Source organism: Pseudophryne corroboree, chromosome 3, assembly GCF_028390025.1.
Source record: "Pseudophryne corroboree isolate aPseCor3 chromosome 3, aPseCor3.hap2, whole genome shotgun sequence".
NCBI lineage: Eukaryota > Metazoa > Chordata > Amphibia > Anura > Myobatrachidae > Pseudophryne > Pseudophryne corroboree.
Window position 1 is genome coordinate 627,173,122 of NC_086446.1, and position 18,173 is coordinate 627,191,294.

The window sequence follows — 18,173 nt, forward strand, 5'->3', positions numbered from 1 at the left end:
TTTTTTGGTTTGCTAACAAACCTGAATAACCCACATAGTGACCAAAAAAAATAACTGCTTTATTATTAGCATGTTTTACATATCTAATTTATAATAATGATTTTTTTTCTTTTATGAAATGCCAAAAGTGCGCCCCAGGTGCAGTCCCTGACGGCGTTTTAAGAGAGGAGGGGTACCCTGTGCAGGCTCCGAGTGGCCCCCTCCGATCCACGGCGATGTAGGCTCCGACATTGGGACAGAGTCTACTGCGCATGCGCAGGTCTCCAAAAACATGGCGCCCGCCATAATCCGGAGACTAATTACCTACTGCGCATGCCCGGCAGCCATTTTGAGATTCATTTTTGTTGTGGCTGCAGCACCCGTCGCGGAACTTCAGAAAGGTACGTTTTAAAAAAACATGGGGGTAGTGTGTGCAGTGTGGGTACCCCTGTACCCAGGGCCTATGTGCACTGAACACATTGCACCCATGATAGAAACGCCTATGGTCCCTCAGTAGCTAGCAATGTAGACTCTTGTTCTGCAGCTGCCAGCCAATAAGCAGAGTATTGCTTTGTTGCCTGACATTTGGTTTATTTTTCTTTCTGTTAAATAAAAAAAATATATTGCTGAGATATTAAGTGTCAGTAAGTGTCTATCAGTGCATTAACTGTATGGGCTTTCTTTAACCACTTGCCTGGCATGGTCGCATCAGATGCCACCAGGGCCGGCGCCACCACTAGGCAGCTTTAGGCAGCTGCCTATGGGCGACAGCGCTGGAAGGGCGGCACTGACTGTAACTATAAAAAAAATTTTTTTTAAAGTGACCGTGTTCCTCCTCACTCCCCCCCCTCCCTCCCATCCCGATGACCGCGTAAAACACCTGCAACCGTTCAAAGAGGCCACGGAGCTGCTGCAGCCAGAGGAGAACGGACCTTCACCCGGGGGCCGGGGCGAAGATATATGTCACTGCTTCTCGCACCGGCACACCCCCTTCCATGCGCGTGTCCCCGCCTCGGATGTCAGCCCGGCGGAGAACGGTGAGTAGAAGCGAAGCGCAGCCAGGGACCTGCAGGCAGTGACGGCGGGTTACACACGCTGGTATCACCGCACAATTGTTCCCTGGCAGAGTCCGGCGTCTGCTCTCCCTGTCCCTGTGCAGCCAGGAGTGTGAGCAGTGACCGGCGTGTGGACCGGCCTCAATGTCACACTGCATCACTCTACCCTGTGTGTTTTATATATATATATATATATACATACATATATATACATATACATATATATATATATGTGTGTGTGTGTGTGTATATATATATATATGTATATATATATATATATATGTGTGTGTGTGTATATATATAGATATATATATATATATATATTTGTGTGTGTGTGTGTGTGTGTGTGTATATATCTATATATATATATATATATATATATATATACATATATATATATATATATGTATATATATATACAGTGGTCGAAGTGGGGCGGTATACGGCGGTATGGTATACCGCCACTTCTTCCACTGTCCCGGAAATGAGGAACTGAAAGTGCAGCAGGATGCAAGGGAAGTGCTCCCCGTCCCTGCGCGGCGGGACCAGCGGCTGTGTAGAGCACTGTACTAGCTCACAGCCACTTACCGCCGCCGCCAGCCGGTCACCGCACGCCGCTCAACGCTGCCAGCCGCTCACCGCCACCAGCAGCCCACCGATCACCGCTTCCAGCCACCAGTAACAAATGAGGTAATGTTCCCCTGCTGTCACCTCTCTCCCTGTCGTTACCGTCCCTGTCCCTACTGTCACTGTCGTCACTCTCTCTCCCTGTCGTCTCTCTGGCTGGCCCTGTCGTCTCTCTGGCTGTCTCTGTCGTTACTCTGGCTATCCCTGTCGTCACTTCAGCTCATTCAGTGTGCTACAATGTGAATTTCGGCTCTTTCAGTGTGCTACAATGTGAATTTCGGCTCATTCAGTGTGCTACAATATGAATTTCGGCTCATTCAGTGTGCTACAATGTGAATTTCGGCTCATTCAGTGTGCTACAATGTGAGTTTCGGCTCATTCAGTGTGCTACAATGTGAATTTCGGCTCATTCAGTGTGCTATAATGTGAATTTTGGCTCATACCGTGTGCTATAATGTGAATTTTGGCTCATTCAGTGTGCTACAATGTGAATTTCGGCTCATTCAGTGTGCTACAATGTGAATTTCGGCTCATTCAGTGTGCTATAATGTGAATTTCGGCTCATTCAGTGTGCTATAATGTGAATTTTGGCTCATTCAGTGTGCTCACAGTGCTTTTATGTGGCTTGATAAAAGCGCTGACAAGCGCTGAAACGTTGCCGATCAGAGCCGTGTCCTGTTGTCATTATTTACGAGACCTGAGTGCCGCCATTGGAGGGAATATATATATATATATATATATATACACTAGTGCTATATAGTCTGTGCGTTTCCAGTATGAACAGCTGGGCTTGGGGAACCAGTATAGCATTGTAGGATGGGTCCAAATTACTATTTTGGGGGAGAGGTTAGGCTGCAGGGGTGGGTGGGTTTTGCTGTGGGTAGGGGGGATTAGGCAGCCCTGGGGAGGGTTAGGATTAGGCTTTTGGGGGAGGAAGGGTTAGGGTTAGGCTGGGGGAAGGGGGACTTAAGGTTAGGCACCTCTGGGGAGGGTTAGGATTAGGAGAGGGGGGGGGGGAGATTTGGGATCAGGGTTAGTTTACATAATTAGCAAGTGTTGGGATTTTAATCTTCGGGATGCCGCTGTCCGTATTCTGGCAGCCGGCATCCCGAGCGCCAGGATATCGTATGTAATATATTTTATATAGTTATATATATATGTATTGTGACAAGAACACTGGGATAGTGTTTGAGGGCAGGTATATTTGTCCCAGGTTCTTGTCTTACATGTTTTAGAAAATGTTAACTTCTAGGAAAAATGCTTTTTGTTTTGTCTGAACCTTTTCAGTTTGCTGTAAAAGCTGGGTAAAGGCTCTGAGAGAGAGATAAGGCGAGTTCTAGACATTGGGCCCAGTTCGGGTCTTTGGCCTCACAGAGGGCTAATCAGGGTTTCAGCTGTGTAAGTGTGTTATAGTGCTGCTAACCTGATTAGTATGGGCAGACTGCCTGGGAAGGCTGAGGGATCTGTGTGTGAGAGACACGCTTTCTGATGCAAGTAAGCTATACAGTATGTACTGAAGAACTCTGTGTTTTGTTTAGTGACAGTTAGGAATATCTTATGTTTAGTTAGTGCCGGACAGGCAAGGTATTTTTATTTTGGGGTTTGTTTTATTTTCTGTTTCAATAAAACTGGCCGGGGTCAGTTGTACCAGAAACTGGACTTGGGTTGTTCCTCAGCTGCTGCGTACTACCATATTCCCCAGGAAAAGGCGCCTTGCACCCCTACAGTGTTACAGTATATATATAGTTATATATATATATATATATATGTACCTCTCCCTAATAATAACACCTAACCTTAACCCACACTGATAAATCAACCCTTATTTCCTATCCCTAATACCGAAACCCCAATATCCAAACCAAAACCGATAAATTGTGAGGTGGTTACCTGGGAAGGGGGGGGGGGGGGGGGGGGGGGGGCTGCTGACTATTTGCCTAGGGTGCAGAGAAACCTTGCACCGGCCCTGGATGCCACCATATCAGCAAGTGTTTTATCTGACCTGGTCACACAGGATGCGACCAGTCAGATAAACAGTGTTAACAGCTGCAGGGAAGGGAAACTTCCCTCCGCTGCTGCTCTCAGAGGGACTGGAAGGTCCCTCCGCCTCCCTGCACCCTCCCCTCAGTGTTGCCGTTCTGCTGATCATTGCTGATCGGTCAGCACGGCAGGACCCCCCACCCAGCGGCTGCAGCCAATGGCAGCCGCTGGGAATGTGTAAACCAACCCCCCCCCCCCTATGTACCTGGCAGCTTACTGGGGTGTAAAAAGTAACGTTGCAATGTTACCGATGTTCCGATGTTACCTATCTTCCCGACCGACGTTCCGATGTGTGAAAAAATATATTTAATAAAAAAAATCCAAAAAATTTTTTCTTATTTTTTCTTTTTCTTTTTTTTTAACCAAAATCATTTTGGATACGATTAAATTCATGTTCTTCACCTTATTCACACATATATATATATATATATATATATATATATATATATATATATATATATATATATATATATATATATATATATATATAAAAAACAATTTCTGAGCGTTTTTTGGGGGGATAAAAGTCAGTTAACTGGTTAAGGGGGAATTCAATTAGCCGCAAGATTTACTGCAGGGTTTTAGCTCCTGGTTTAATTGCCCAGAACTATTTAGTTATACCCTGCAATTAGCCCTCTATCCCTCAGTGAGTCATACATTGCGGGTTAAGGGGTTGGGGCCAATAAGCCATTGGTCAGGAAGCCGGTGGTCAGAATACCGACTGCGGCATCCCGATGGTTACAATCCAGGGTTGATTAAGTATGTTTATTCTCCCCCCCCCCCCCCCACCTACCCCCCTAACCCTAACACTCCCTACCAGCAGCCTAAACCTAGTTTCGCTCGCCATAGGTTATATTCCAAGTGGGAATACAGGGCTGCGGTCAGAATTGCGACCGTCTGCATTTTATCAGCTGTTGGGATTCCGGCATTGGTATCCTGAACCCCGGGATCCCGACAGCCGGTACATTATCTGCATCCCCTGCAGCTGATTGAATTCCCCCCATATATAAACTGCTTTATGCCGCAGAGATTTTAAAACGGTCATTTAATTTGGGTATCCATGTTCAGTAGTTGTAATGGGACATTGCTCAATTTAGGCGAAGCTGGTTATGAACAGTGTAATTGAAAACATAGTAAATATGACACTTACCCTATCATGTGCTTATTACATTATTGGGTTAAATCGCCAGTTTATTAATAGAAATCTGTAAACGTCCTTTAAAGTGTGACAGGTCCAGATATCCAATTAGTGTTCGTGACGTCAAAACAGGAACTAAATAGTCTGCAGTGATCGCAAGCTAGGAGTAGGTCTCGAGCTGCTCTGAAACTGGACAATCTCTTTTTGCAGCAGCGTTGCGATCCTTTCGTTCACACTTCTGCTAAGCTAAGATACACTCCCAGAGGGCGGTGGATTAGCATTTGCATGGCTGCTAAAAGCAGCTAGCGAACGATCAACTCGGAATGAGGGCCATGGTTCCAAAATGGACATAGGACATGAGATTATCTGTATTGAGGTAATAGGTGATAATATTACCCTGACTTCAATCCTTAAGAGATCTGGAGCTATATGCCTATAGCATGGGTCTTCAACCTGTGGCCCTCCAGCTGTGGAACTACATATCCCAGCATGCCCTGCTACCATTTTTTATTATATTAAGGCATGCTAAAACTGAGGCAGAGCATGATAGCATGTGTAGTTCCACAGCAGCTGGAGGGACGCAGGTTGAAGACCCATGGCCTATAGAGTATGTAATATATATATATATATATATATATATATATATATATATATATATATATATACATACACTGCTCAAAATAAAGGGAACACTAAAATAATACATCCTAGATCTGAATGAATGAAATATTCTTATTAAATACTTTGTTCTTTACATAGTTGAATGTGCTGACAACAAAATCACACAAAAATTATCAATGGAAATCAAATTTATTAACCCATGGAGGTCTGGATTTGGAGTCCCCCTCAAAATTAAAGTGGAAAAACACACTACAGGCTATTCCAACTTTGATGTAATGTCCTTAAAACAAGTCAAAATGAGGCTCAGTAGTGGGTGTGGCCTCCACGTGCCTGTATGACCTCCCTACAACGACTGGGCATGCTCCTGATGAGGTGGCGGATGGTCTCCTGAGGGATCTCCTCCCAGACCTGGAATAAAGCATCCGCCAACTCCTGGGCAGTCTGTGATGCAAAGTGGCATTGGTGGATGGAGCGAGACATGATGTCCCAGATGTGCTCAATTGGATTCAGGTCTGGGGAACGGGCGGGCCAGTCCATAGCATCAATGCCTTCATCTTGCAGGAACTGCTGACACACTCCAGCCATATGAGGTCTAGCATTGTCTTGCATTAGGAGGATCCCAGGGCCAACCGCACCAGCATATTGTCTCACAAGGGGTCTGAGGATCTCATCTCGGTACCTAATGGCAGTCAGGCTACCTCTGGCGAGCACATGGAGGACTGTGCGGCCCCCCAAAGATATGCCACCCCACACCATTACTGACCCACTGCCAAACTGGTCATGCTGGAGGATGTTGCAGGCAGCAGAACATTCTCCTTGGCGTCTCCAGACTCTGTCACGTCTGTCACATGTGCTCAGTGAGAACCTGCTTTCATCTGTGAAGAGCACAGGGCGCCCGTGGCGAATTTGCCAATCTTGGTGTTTTCTGGCAAATACCAAACGTCCTGCACGGTGTTGGGCTGTAAGCACAACCCCCACCTGTGGACGTCGGGCCCTCATACCACCCTCATGGAGTCTGTTTCTGATCATTTTAGTAGACACATGCACATTTGTGACTTGCTGGAGGTAATTTTGCAGGGCTCTGGCAGCACTCCTCCTGTTCCTCCTTGCACAAAGGCGGAGGTAGTGGTCCTGCTGCTGGGTTGTTGCCCTCCTACGGCCTCTTCCACGTCTCCTGATGTACTGGCCTGTCTCCTGGTAGCGCCTCCATGCTCTGGACACTACGCTGACAGACACAGCAAACCTTCTTGCCACAGCTCGCATTGATGTGCCATCCTGGATGAGCTGCACTACCTGAGCCACTTGTGTGGGTTGTAGGGAGGTCATACAGGCAAGTGGAGGCCACACACACTACTGAGCCTCATTTTGACTTGTTTTAAGGACATTACATCAAAGTTGGATCAGCCTGTAGTGTGTTTTTCCACTTTAATTTGGAGGGTGACTCCAAATCCAGACCTCCAGGGGTTAATAAATTTGATTTCCATTGATAATTTTTGTGTAATTTTGTTGTCGGCACATTCAACTATGTAAAGAACAAAGTATTTAATAAGAATATTTCATTCATTCAGATCTAGGATGTATTATTTTAGTGTTCCCTTTATTTTTTTGAGCAGTGTGTGTATATATATATATATATATATATATATATATATATATATATATATATATATATATATATATATATATATATTTATTTTTTTTAACTTATTTTTCTAATTATCATATTATATCACATCATATTGACGACATACATATCCTAGTTTTAAGAAGACATTCAGGATACTTGCCTTTCCATTGACACGCAGCCCCCTCACAATCCAACCAACCAATGTGGGGACTGAAATATTGCGATTCCGGAAAGTCTTCTGCATACTGCATATACACCGGCAATGCTTTTCGTGCTAGTGTCTATCGCGTCAGAGGGTGCAAAGAGGGCAAAGCGAGGATGGGGAAGAGGCAGGGAAATATTAAATGTCCCTGCTGTTCTCCCTGTAATGGGCTCATTTTTCCAAACACTCCCCTGTTAACACCTCAAAACGGTCACTTTTTGTCAATTAGTTCTCCATGAAATTCTCATTGTGGGCGAGATCGCAGCGTACCTTGATGAATGCGCATTGCGATTGCAGCACATGCGCAGTCTGACTATAATCACTCTGTTGCATGAACATTGGCCATTGGACCTGATTCAGATGTGGTTGGAATAGCAGCCTATGCCGCAAAGTAGCGACATTCTGTACTTTGCTCATGCACCAGACCCGTACTGCACATGTGTAGTGCGGGTCTTCAATGTAGCTCACATTACAGCATCAGACTGTCAGTGATTGACAGTCTGATGCCATTTGGGGGCAGGGAGGGTCAGCAATGGCCTCAGTTTCTCCAAACATAGGGCCTAATTCAGACTTGATCGAAGATGCACGATTTTTCGTAGATCTGCAATCAATTTCTTTCACATGTGGGGGGACGCCCAGCACAGGACAAGTTCGCCCTGCATGCCGGATCCAGCTCCCCAGCGTAGACATGCAAAAGCATCGCACATCGGCGATGCTTTCACATGTTTAGCGTAGCCCACTGCCTGCACAACCTAGCTACGAAGGCAGATGGCTATCCGCCATGCAACCGCCGCGACCGCCCTGCAAACGGTCCAGCCATGCTTGCATTGTGCAAACCCACAAAACGCAAAGTTGACGCCCCGTTCCCGCCCCCCTCCAGGTCTTAAACTGCATTCTTGCACATGCACGTACTGGCGTATGCGCAGATGTGCAGAAATCCCTCCATAGCAATTTTTGCACATCATCATCAGGGTCTGAATCGACCCCATAGGCATGTAGCCTCCGTTACAGGGGAGGGATGAGGCCAGGATCTCCCTCAGAGGACGGAGATTTGCTGGCCTGTCAGCTTGCGCAACCCCATGGATCATACTGCCGGCCAATGGTGCCAGAGAAGACCCGATACTGCGTCCTTTAACGCAGTTTGGATCAGTAATGCAGCGGAAGGCATAACATCTACAACTAGGACCTTTACCACTTCTGCATTGGTCAGATTAGACTATCATGGGGTTAATTATTCCTACTGAGACTTATCTTTTAGAGCACATTCATTATCTTGCCTAAATACTGTAACACAGTGGTTCTTAAACTGTGTGCCATGGCACCCAAGCGTGCCTCAGGACACTTGCAGTGGTGTCCTGGATTGGTGGTCAGGACCAATAAAAATTATTTGGCATTTTAAAGGAGGAGGGAGCCCGAGTGCCGACTCCAGGGGGGTCCCCTCCTCTCCTTGGTTGCAGTTGGCTCTGGCATTATGCCGGAGTCTACTACGCATGTGCAGATCTCCGGAAACATGGAGCCTGCCACGTTCAGGAGACCATTTTGGGTGAGATTTGTGATGCGACTGCAGCACCTGATGCGGGACTCCGGAAAGGGAAGTATTTTAAAATGTCTGCAGTGTGTGGGCCCTCCATGACCCAGGGCCCCGTGTGCACTGCACCCATTATAGAAATGCCAATGATTTATGGTCAATGTAACAGGCAAAATCAGTGCTGATGGATCATGAATCATGAAATATGTGGACACACGGAAGCAAATCTTGTCCCTCACCACACAATTGAACCTAAGAATGACATATAAACACAGTTCTTAATTCAATATTTCTTTCTAAATTTCTAAAAAAAAAGTTTGGGAACCACTAGTGTAACGTTCATTTATACTTCTTAAGAGAAGCAGGGGGCCCATATTACCGTATATACTCGAGTATAAGCCGACTTTTTCAGCACTTTTTTTTGTGCTGAAAAAGCCACCTCGGCTTATACTCGAGTCAGTGCAGGCAGAGGCAGAGCAGTGTGAAGGAGGGACATGGAGCGCACAGCGCGCGGCGCTCCTGTGTCCCTCCTGCATCTCCGGCGGCAGCAGCGGCGGTTCTATTACAGGAAATACCCGTTCGTGACCTCTGATCACGAACCGGCACTTCCTATAATAGACCCGCCGCGGCCGCCGAAGATGCAGGAGGGACACAGGAGAGCCGCGCACGCTGTGTGCTTCGTGTCCCTCCAGAAGACAGCGCGGGATCGACGGAGGGGTAAGTAACAGCACTGTGGGGCATACCTGGCACTTGGGGAGGGAACGTATCTGGCAGCACTGTGGGGGCATATCTGGCAGCACTGTGGGGGCATATCTGGCAGCACTGTGGGGGCATATCTGGCAGCACTGTGGGGGCATATCTGGCAGCACTGTGGGGGCATATCTGGCAGCACTGTGGGGGCATATCTGGCAGCACTGTGGGGGCATATCTGGCAGCACTGTGGGGGCATATCTGGCAGCACTGTGGGGGCATATCTGGCAGCACTGTGGGGGCATATCTGGCAGCACTGTGGGGGCATAACTGGCAGCACTGTGGGGGCATATCTGGCAGCACTGTGGGGGCATAACTGGCAGCACTGTGGGGGCATATCTGGCAGCACTGTGGGGGCATATCTGGCAGCACTGTGGGGGCATAACTGGCAGCACTGTGGGGGCATAACTGGCAGCACTGTGGGGGCATATCTGGCAGCACTGTGGGGGCATATCTGGCAGCACTGTGGGGGCATATCTGGCAGCACTGTGGGGGCATATCTGGCAGCACTGTGGGGGCATATCTGGCAGCACTGTGGGGGCATATCTGGCACTATGAGGGCATATCTGGCACTGAGGGCTGTGTACGGCTAGAGCTGCATTTCCCACCCTAGGCTTATACTCGAGTCAATAAGTTTTCCCAGGTTTTTGTGGTAGAATTAGGTGCCTCGGCTTATATTCGGGTCGACTTATACTCGAGTATATACGGTATATACATAGTAACAGATTCCACTGATCAGTGCTGCTTAATCCTTAAGTGTTGCTATACAGTCACACTATGAGTAATATCCAATTAGCCACATGATTTTTCCCTCAGAAATGAACCCGCCTATTGAGGCCCATTTCTGCTTGTCGCAGGTATGTGCTCTGACGATTCTCGCGCTATCTACTATTTGGGAACATGTCAAAAATAGGAAAAAAAAAGTGTACAACAGCCAGTACCCTATAAAAAATACAAAATAAACATTGGAAAACAGTATATTACTGTGCCTAAGAAAAATATTTAGCACTTTTTAGAATGGTTAAAATAGCAGATATGTGCATTTTTATATAGCAGTAAAAAAATGATACAGGTTGAGTATCCCATATCCAAATATTCCGAAATACGGAATATTCCGAAATACGGACTTTTCTGAGTGAGAGTGAGATAGTGAAACCTTTGTTTTCTGATGGCTCAATGGGGGTAATTCCGAGTTGTTCGCTCGGTAAAAATCTTCGCATCGCAGCGATTTTCCGCTTAATGCGCATGCGCAATGTCCGCACTGCGCCAAGTAAATTTGCTATGCACTTAGGAATTTTACTCACGGCATTTCCATCGTTCTGGCGATCGTAATGTGATTGACAGGAAATGGGTGTTACTGGGCGGAAACAGGCCATTTTATGGGCGTGTGGGAAAAAACGCTACAGTTTCCGGAAAAAACGCAGGAGTAACCGGAGAAACGGGGGAGTGTCTGGGCGAACGCTGGGTGTGTTTGTGACGTCAAACCAGGAACGACAAGCACTGAACTGATCGCAGATGCCGAGTAAGTCTGGAGCTACTCAGAAACGGCTACGAGGTGTGTAATCGCAATATTGCGAATACTTCGTTCGCAATTTTAAGATGCTAAGATTCACTCCCAGTAGGCGGCGGCTTAGCATGAGCAAATCTGCTAAAATCCGCTTGCGAGCGAACAACTCGGAATGACCCCCAATGTACACAAACTTTGTTCAATACACAAAGTTATTAAAAATATTGTACTAAATGACCTTCAGGCTGTGTGTATAAGGTGGACAAACAATTTGGAAGCTGCTCAATCATACCTGGAGGTAATTATATATCAGGTGCTGGAAGGGGGAGGGGTCACAGACAAACAACAAACAAAGAGGAAGGGGGGTGCAAATCCCCGCCCCCAAATTCCCATCTGCACACTAAAAATTACCTGTAACCATCCCTGAATCTATCTGGTAATAAAATTCAGAGAATTCGTCACAAATGTTTGCAAACACATGTTTAGCTGCTGGCCACTTCACGGCTTCTCTGATACAGCAGTCCTAACTCTACTTCAGGCATGTCCAAACTGCGGCCCTCCAGCTGTTGTGAAACTACATATCCCAGCATGCCCTGACTCAGTTTTGCTGTCAGAGAAAGCTAAAACTGTGTCAGGGCATGCTGGGATGTGTAGTTTCTCAACAGCTGGAGGGCCGCAGTTTGGACATGCTTGCTCTACTTGATAGCAGTGCCCACATAGGGCCATGTAATTTGTCACAGTACGCCTCATGATAAAGGCTATTACTAAAACACTTCCAGACAGAGAGCTAACTTACCCGGGAGCCACCCCCAGGATCTCCCATTGGCACTACAAGGAACAGCATGCCTTCCAAATGCTGCTCCCATTCAATGCGTTGAATGGGAGCAGCATTTGGAAGGCATGCTGTTCCTTGTAGTGCCAATGGGAGATCCTGGGGGTGGCTCCCGGGTAAGTTAGCTCTCTGTCTGGAAGTGTTTTAGTAATAGCCTTTATCATGAGGCGTACTGTGACAAATTACATGGCCCTATGTGGGCACTGCTATCAAGTAGAGTTAGGACTGCTGTATCAGAGAAGCCGTGAAGTGGCCAGCAGCTAAACATGTGTTTGCAAACATTTGTGACGAATTCTCTGAATTTTATTACCAGATAGATTCAGGGATGGTTACAGGTAATTTTTAGTGTGCGGAAGGGAATTTGGGGGCGGGGATTTGCACCCCCCTTCCTCTTTGTTTGTTGTGTGTATAAGGTGTATATGAAACATAAATGAATTGTGTGAATGTACACACACTTTGTTTAATGCACAAAGTTATAAAAAATATTAGCTAAAATGACCTTCAGGCTGTGTGTATAAGGTGTATATGTAACATAAATGAATTCTGTGCTTAGACTTAGGTCCCATTGCCATGATATCTCATTATGGTATGCAATTATTCCAAAATACGGAAAAATCCCATATCCAAAATACCTCTGGTCCCAAGCATTTTGGATAAGGGATACTCAACCTGTAGTAAGCCATTTTCATTTAAATAAATGCATTAGTAAATTGTGGGTGTATAAAATGTAGTGTTCATTCTAGCACCCTGCACCTTTCAAAACCTGTGCAGTTCCTCTTTCCTGCCAGGGGTGTCACTCTCTGCTGTAGTGCTTCTCCGCACACTCTGATCTGTAACTCAGTGCTGTGATACAGACCTGTGTGTGCTGAGAAGCACCAGAGCAGAGAGTGACACCCCAGGCACGAAAGTGGAGCTGCACAGGTTTTGAAAGGTGCAGGGTGCTAGAATGAACACTAAAATGCAAAAACATGTATTTGAAGCCACTTAAAAAAAACCTGTAATTTCCATCTGCAATGTCAAAAACCCATCCCCCATCCATACAGCACCCCCATATGCTTATCCCACATATTTTAACCTATTATTTGGCACTTTGCAGAATTATACCCTATTTATGACATATAATTATTGTCCCAATTGAGTTTATTGAAAACTTAGAACTGACTAATTGATCATTAGAAGGAGGGTGTCCCAGGGATTGTAAACAAAGTTCAGACATTTTTACCTTAAAATAAAATACTAATATTCCAAAGTTTGCACCTGATCTGAAGCTGGGAGGAAAAGCCAGTGTTAATTCCTATAGAAAATACAGCTGAAATAATTGTTGCATCTAGCAAAAAAACTGCAGCTGCCCAAAAATGTTTGTGCCACTGGAAAAATAAAATCACTGCTTTCCATTGACTACTAAAAGTTACACTATAGGTCCTACTGCAGCCTAATTTATCTATTTTTAATTTGTCTCCATTTTTCTACCTAGTGCTACTGTTTTAATTATTTTGCTAATGTGTTAGAATAGATATGATCAAGGTTGTTTTAATTAATTTGCTTATGTTATATAGAATAGATATGATCAATAAATCCTGTAATAAGAATAGTCACAACAATTACACAATATATGAACATTTGTAATCTATAAATAAGGGGAGAACTTTTTTTTAATAAAACATTTTGTATTTTTAATAATAAAATATAATTATATGATATCTGCAATTACTCATTGTTTTTCTCCTCAAAATAACATTAGTGAGTTAATAATACTCATCACTAATTATTCACTAAAGCTTGACACAGCTCAGGGCATGACAATATTGTGCTTTTAGCAACTCTACAGTTGAGCAAACAAGTGTGATACAACATTGATATAGATAATGAAGGCTATGATGTACCAATGTATCTAATATCATATATTGCACTGTGCCATATTATACTGCTGGGTGCATTCACAGTGTTGATACCCATCTCATGCAATGCGTAGACTAATTAAGCTCTACCAGTGATCCAATCAGAATAAAATCTGGAAGAGTATTTGAACTTTCCATTTTTAGATGGGGCACTACTACATTATGCAATCAGAAATACATGTTGTTGTATGAAACAAGTGAACTGGAAAAACCAGTTTTCATATGTTAGTCAGCATGTTGCACTTTGGGGTGAGGCATTTTTACCTCAGCTGTAAATGCATTTATCTCAAAGACCAAGCTCAGAATGTTAACAATGCCTATAAAATATTATGATTAAAACTTTATTTTTTTCCTATTACAGCACTTAGGTGGGAATTCAATTGCCGGAGACTTGTTCACCCTAGCCGAATTCTCATGATGCTGCACTTTATGGTGGCGAGATCTCGCTCAAAAGTGTTCGCTACTCCATAGGGGTAACCGGCGTTTAAATGTCATGGCAATAGTAACTCCCCCCCCCCCCCCCCCCTTCACTGCCAATTGAATTCCCCCTAAATCTAGTGAGTGTATGTGATGCTACTCATACTTTACCATCCACGTGGACGATTGGGAATAGTAACCTGTAACGTGCAAAGCAAGCCATGACAAGGGGATGCGGTACACTTGTTGGGGGCAGGAGCAGTTCTTGGTGCAGGCAAGCAGGGCTATTGCCCTGGGTGCAGCGGCCTAAGGGCGCCGCCGTAGTCATACCACCAGTGCTCCGCCTGCCATCGTCCGCTGCCATGTTTATTAATTTGATACAGCAGCAGCGCATCTAGCGCAGACCATCCCACTTTCCTAGAATGCCATGCAATGCGCGATGACAGCTGACATCATCGTGCACCACACAGCATTCTGGGAGAGGCCGCTGGAAGGAAGTATGGCGGAGTAGCAGCACTACATAGTATGGAAAGTATGTAGGCATGTATTGGTGTTAGACCGCAGTGGGAGTCCCCCCGGGAGGCTGGACCATGCTGAGGCCACTGAAATCATGTGTGTGTGTGTGTGTGTGTGTGTGTGTGTGTGTGTGTGTGTGTGTGTGTGGTTTGTTCTACTGCTATTTTTTTAAATGAATGCTCCAGCCAGCGCTAATCGGAAGCCGGCCCCACTAGAGGCAGAGCTTAAGCGAGGCCTGTCCTCTCAGCTCAGCCTCTAACTGATCCTGCCTGAGATGGAGTGGACACCATGGGCTAGGGCAGGGCCATCTTAACAGCAGTGCAGGCCCCTGGGCAAAGCAATGCACTGGAGCCCCTACCCATCCTCCAGTGGTAGGGGTGGGGGGTGCTATCAGTGGCAGCTTTGATGTCCCGCGGGCGGTAGGTGGGTGTTCTATCTTCCCCTCAGCATGTAGGACCTGGAGCAGTACTTTCTGCTAATTACTCTTTTACCTTACAGATGGTGGGAGATGGGGCGGGAGGGAGAACACTAAACTGTAGAAGGGGGCATTATGCTGAATGATTAATATGCAGGGGAGGGGTGGATAGTGGAGTGGGCTTAATATTCATCATTTTCTAGTGGGAAGGCAGCTTGCTTGACTGCAGATATCTCCAGTTCCTGGAAATAGATTTCTTAGTTTTCAATGGGATTAAAAAAAACAAAAACTAGAGAGTCCCACCTTTCAGGAGGCACTAGGGACCAGAGTTCAGGAGCCAGAGCAATCCACCAACGAAAATATATATAAAACCACACACATACCACCTGGTATGTGTGCGGAGCTGGAGCGTGGACCAGCTGCTGAAAGGTTGATATTTTGGATTCTGGGCATCGTAGAGACAAGCTGCCAGTGTGCATTGAAAGGGGAGAGTCCCAGATTTTGGAGTATACTATCAGAAAAAAGTCTAAGTCAGACAGAACCTGAAATATCTGGCTGGGAAGAGCAATTAACAGACTCAGATAGGGACCACTGATTTAAAGTTGGATATCTCTGGTTCTCCAAGGCAGATTTAAAAAATCTGATACCCCTGGAAAAAGGTGACCCTCAGCTATCAACCTAGGGCCCTTATACTCCTGGGGCCCTTGGGCAACTGCCATTGAGCCCATACGAAAATACGGCCCTGGGCTGGGGTGGCCACACACTTTACCAGCCAAACCACACAGCGCACCGCCGGGGAAATGCAGTGCGGTGTCAGTGATCATGGCAGCCACCTTCTAACTGACACACCAAATTACAGCAGCAGCATCTGGAGCTGATGGGCTGCTATGTGACTGTGTGTGTGGTGCTGCAGCCAATGTGCGGGGGACAGGGAGGAATGTAACTGCAGCAGGTCAGTGCTTCCATCTCAGTGGCTACTCCTTCTCCAGCCCAGTGTCCACTACAATTACTGCCCCCACCTTCCCGGTGTCTCCCCACTCCCCAACCAGCAAACTGCGCTCATCTCACTGCCCCCTACCTAGAAACCACCAGCCTGTCTAGTCACATTGTCCCCCCCTCATTCAGCCCAGTGTCCCCACTGCTCCAGCCTACTGTATCCCCCACCCACCCCTATTTCACTACCCCTTCCTATTTTGCCCAGTGCCTCCATTCTCAATGTCCCCCATCCATCCCAGTGTCCCACACCATCTCACTGACCCCCCCCCCCCCCCCCCCATTGTAGTGTCTCCTACCCACCCATGTGCTGCTGCTGGCCTCCTCTGACTCCCCCCCCCCCCCCCCCCCCTTAGTGTTGCTGGCAATGCCAACTCCCCAGCCCTGTGCTGCTGCTGCTGCTGCTGTCCTCCTCTCGCCACCCCCAGTGTTGCTGCCAGGGGTACTGCTGCTGTTGCATCCCTTGCAATGACACACCAACCACCCCTTGCGCTGCTGCAAGCCTCTCACATACTATCCCACCCCCCAGTGCTGCCTCTCTCACCCGTCTCTTTCCCCTTTCTGCTACCGTTTCTCTCCTCTCCCTGCCTCTCTCTCATCTCTCTGCCAACCCCCCCCCCCCCCAACCTCTAAAACATCTACTGCCAGCTCACATCTTGCTTTTTGATCCTGTCCACAGGAACGTGTAAAAAAGGGGCTCTACCTGGCGTAACGTGTATAAAGGGCTTTACCTGGTGTAATGTATGTAAGGAGCTCTGCTCTATTGTAGTGTCATTTCTGTAAGGGGCTCTAACATGGGATAATGTGTATAAGGGGTAATACTATGCGGTGTATTATGAATTGGTACTATTCTGTGGCCAGGCCTCTTCCCCATGAAGCCACATACCTATATTTTGTGCACTGTCCCTATTTTGAATGGGCACCACAAAGTCTAGAACTGGCCTTGATTGGGGATTCCCTGTGTCAACCTTTTTAGTGTTGACCAGTTTCCATGTTGATCTTTTCATTTGTCAACCTTTTGTCAATGTTGACCTAATGCATGTTGACCTTTTGTCAGTGTCTCCCTAATGCCTGTTGACCATATGGGGTCGTCCTAATGACTGTCGACCTAGACATAGCAGATCTTCTATACCTCACCCCAGCAACTCACAAGTACTGCCTAATATATTTATTGTCTGCAGTGGCTCACTTATAATTCTTCAGCATCCCCTTTGGACCTAATGGGCACTGCCTACCACCAAGTCTTATTTATATAGGGGAGAAACACCAGGGATCCTATGGTAATATTTGATTGTGAGGGTAACAAAGGGAATCTCATGGTATATGCAGAATCTTCTGGTGCTCCTTTGCCATCACTGCACTCTGACTTCCTGGTTACTTAACACTCCTCCTATGATTGGTGTCACACTGACTCACATCATTTCTCATACGTCCTAGAGGATGCTGGGGATGACATCAAGACCATGGGGTATAGACTGGATCCGCAGGAGACATGGGCACTCTAAAGACTTTTCATTGGGTGTGAACTGGCTCCTCCCTCTATGCCCCTCCTCCAGACTTCAGTTTTAGAAATGTGCCCAGGTCGACTGGATGCACTCTGAGGAGCTCTACTGAGTTTCTCTGAAAAGACTTATGTTAGGTTTTTTATTTTCAGGGAGATCTGCTGGCATCAGACTCCCTGCTTCGTGGGACTGAGGGGGCAGAAGCAGAACCAACTTCCTCAGAGTTTCATGGCTCTGCTTCTGGCTGACAGGACACCATTAGCTCCTGAAGGGAACTGAACGCTAGCCGTGTCTAGATGCTCACTCCCACAGCACGTCGTCACCCCCCTCACAGAGCCAGAAGTCAGAAGACAGGTGAGTATAAGAAGAATGATCTTCTATCAAGTAAGTGACGGCTGAGGTGCGGTGCGGCTGGCGGGAGCGCAGCGCGCCATTGCTGCCCACACACACAGGCACTACATGGTGCAGGGAGCAGGGGGGGGGGCACCCTGGGCAGCAAGAAAAATACCTCAAACTGGCTAAAAGG

At 46.5% G+C, this 18,173-nt stretch overlaps 1 protein-coding gene across 4 annotated transcripts in view; it reads left to right on the plus strand.

Annotated features, from left to right (window-relative positions):
- ANKRD22 (ankyrin repeat domain 22) overlaps positions 1-18,173 on the plus strand; it is a 117,021-nt gene that overhangs the window by 27,319 nt on the left and 71,529 nt on the right. Inside the window, exon 1 of one of the 4 annotated variants that reach the window (XM_063961701.1) lies at positions 3,096-3,155. The exons of 1 other annotated variant lie outside the window; for it this stretch is intronic. Coding sequence is in view for 1 of the 3 variants with exons in the window: in XM_063961703.1 (XP_063817773.1) it covers positions 3,150-3,155 (6 nt within the window). In the remaining 2 variants the exon portion in view is untranslated. Of the gene's footprint in view, positions 1-3,095; positions 3,168-18,173 lie in introns of those variants that run through there. 2 more of the 4 variants (XM_063961702.1, XM_063961703.1) reach the window with 2 other exon arrangements.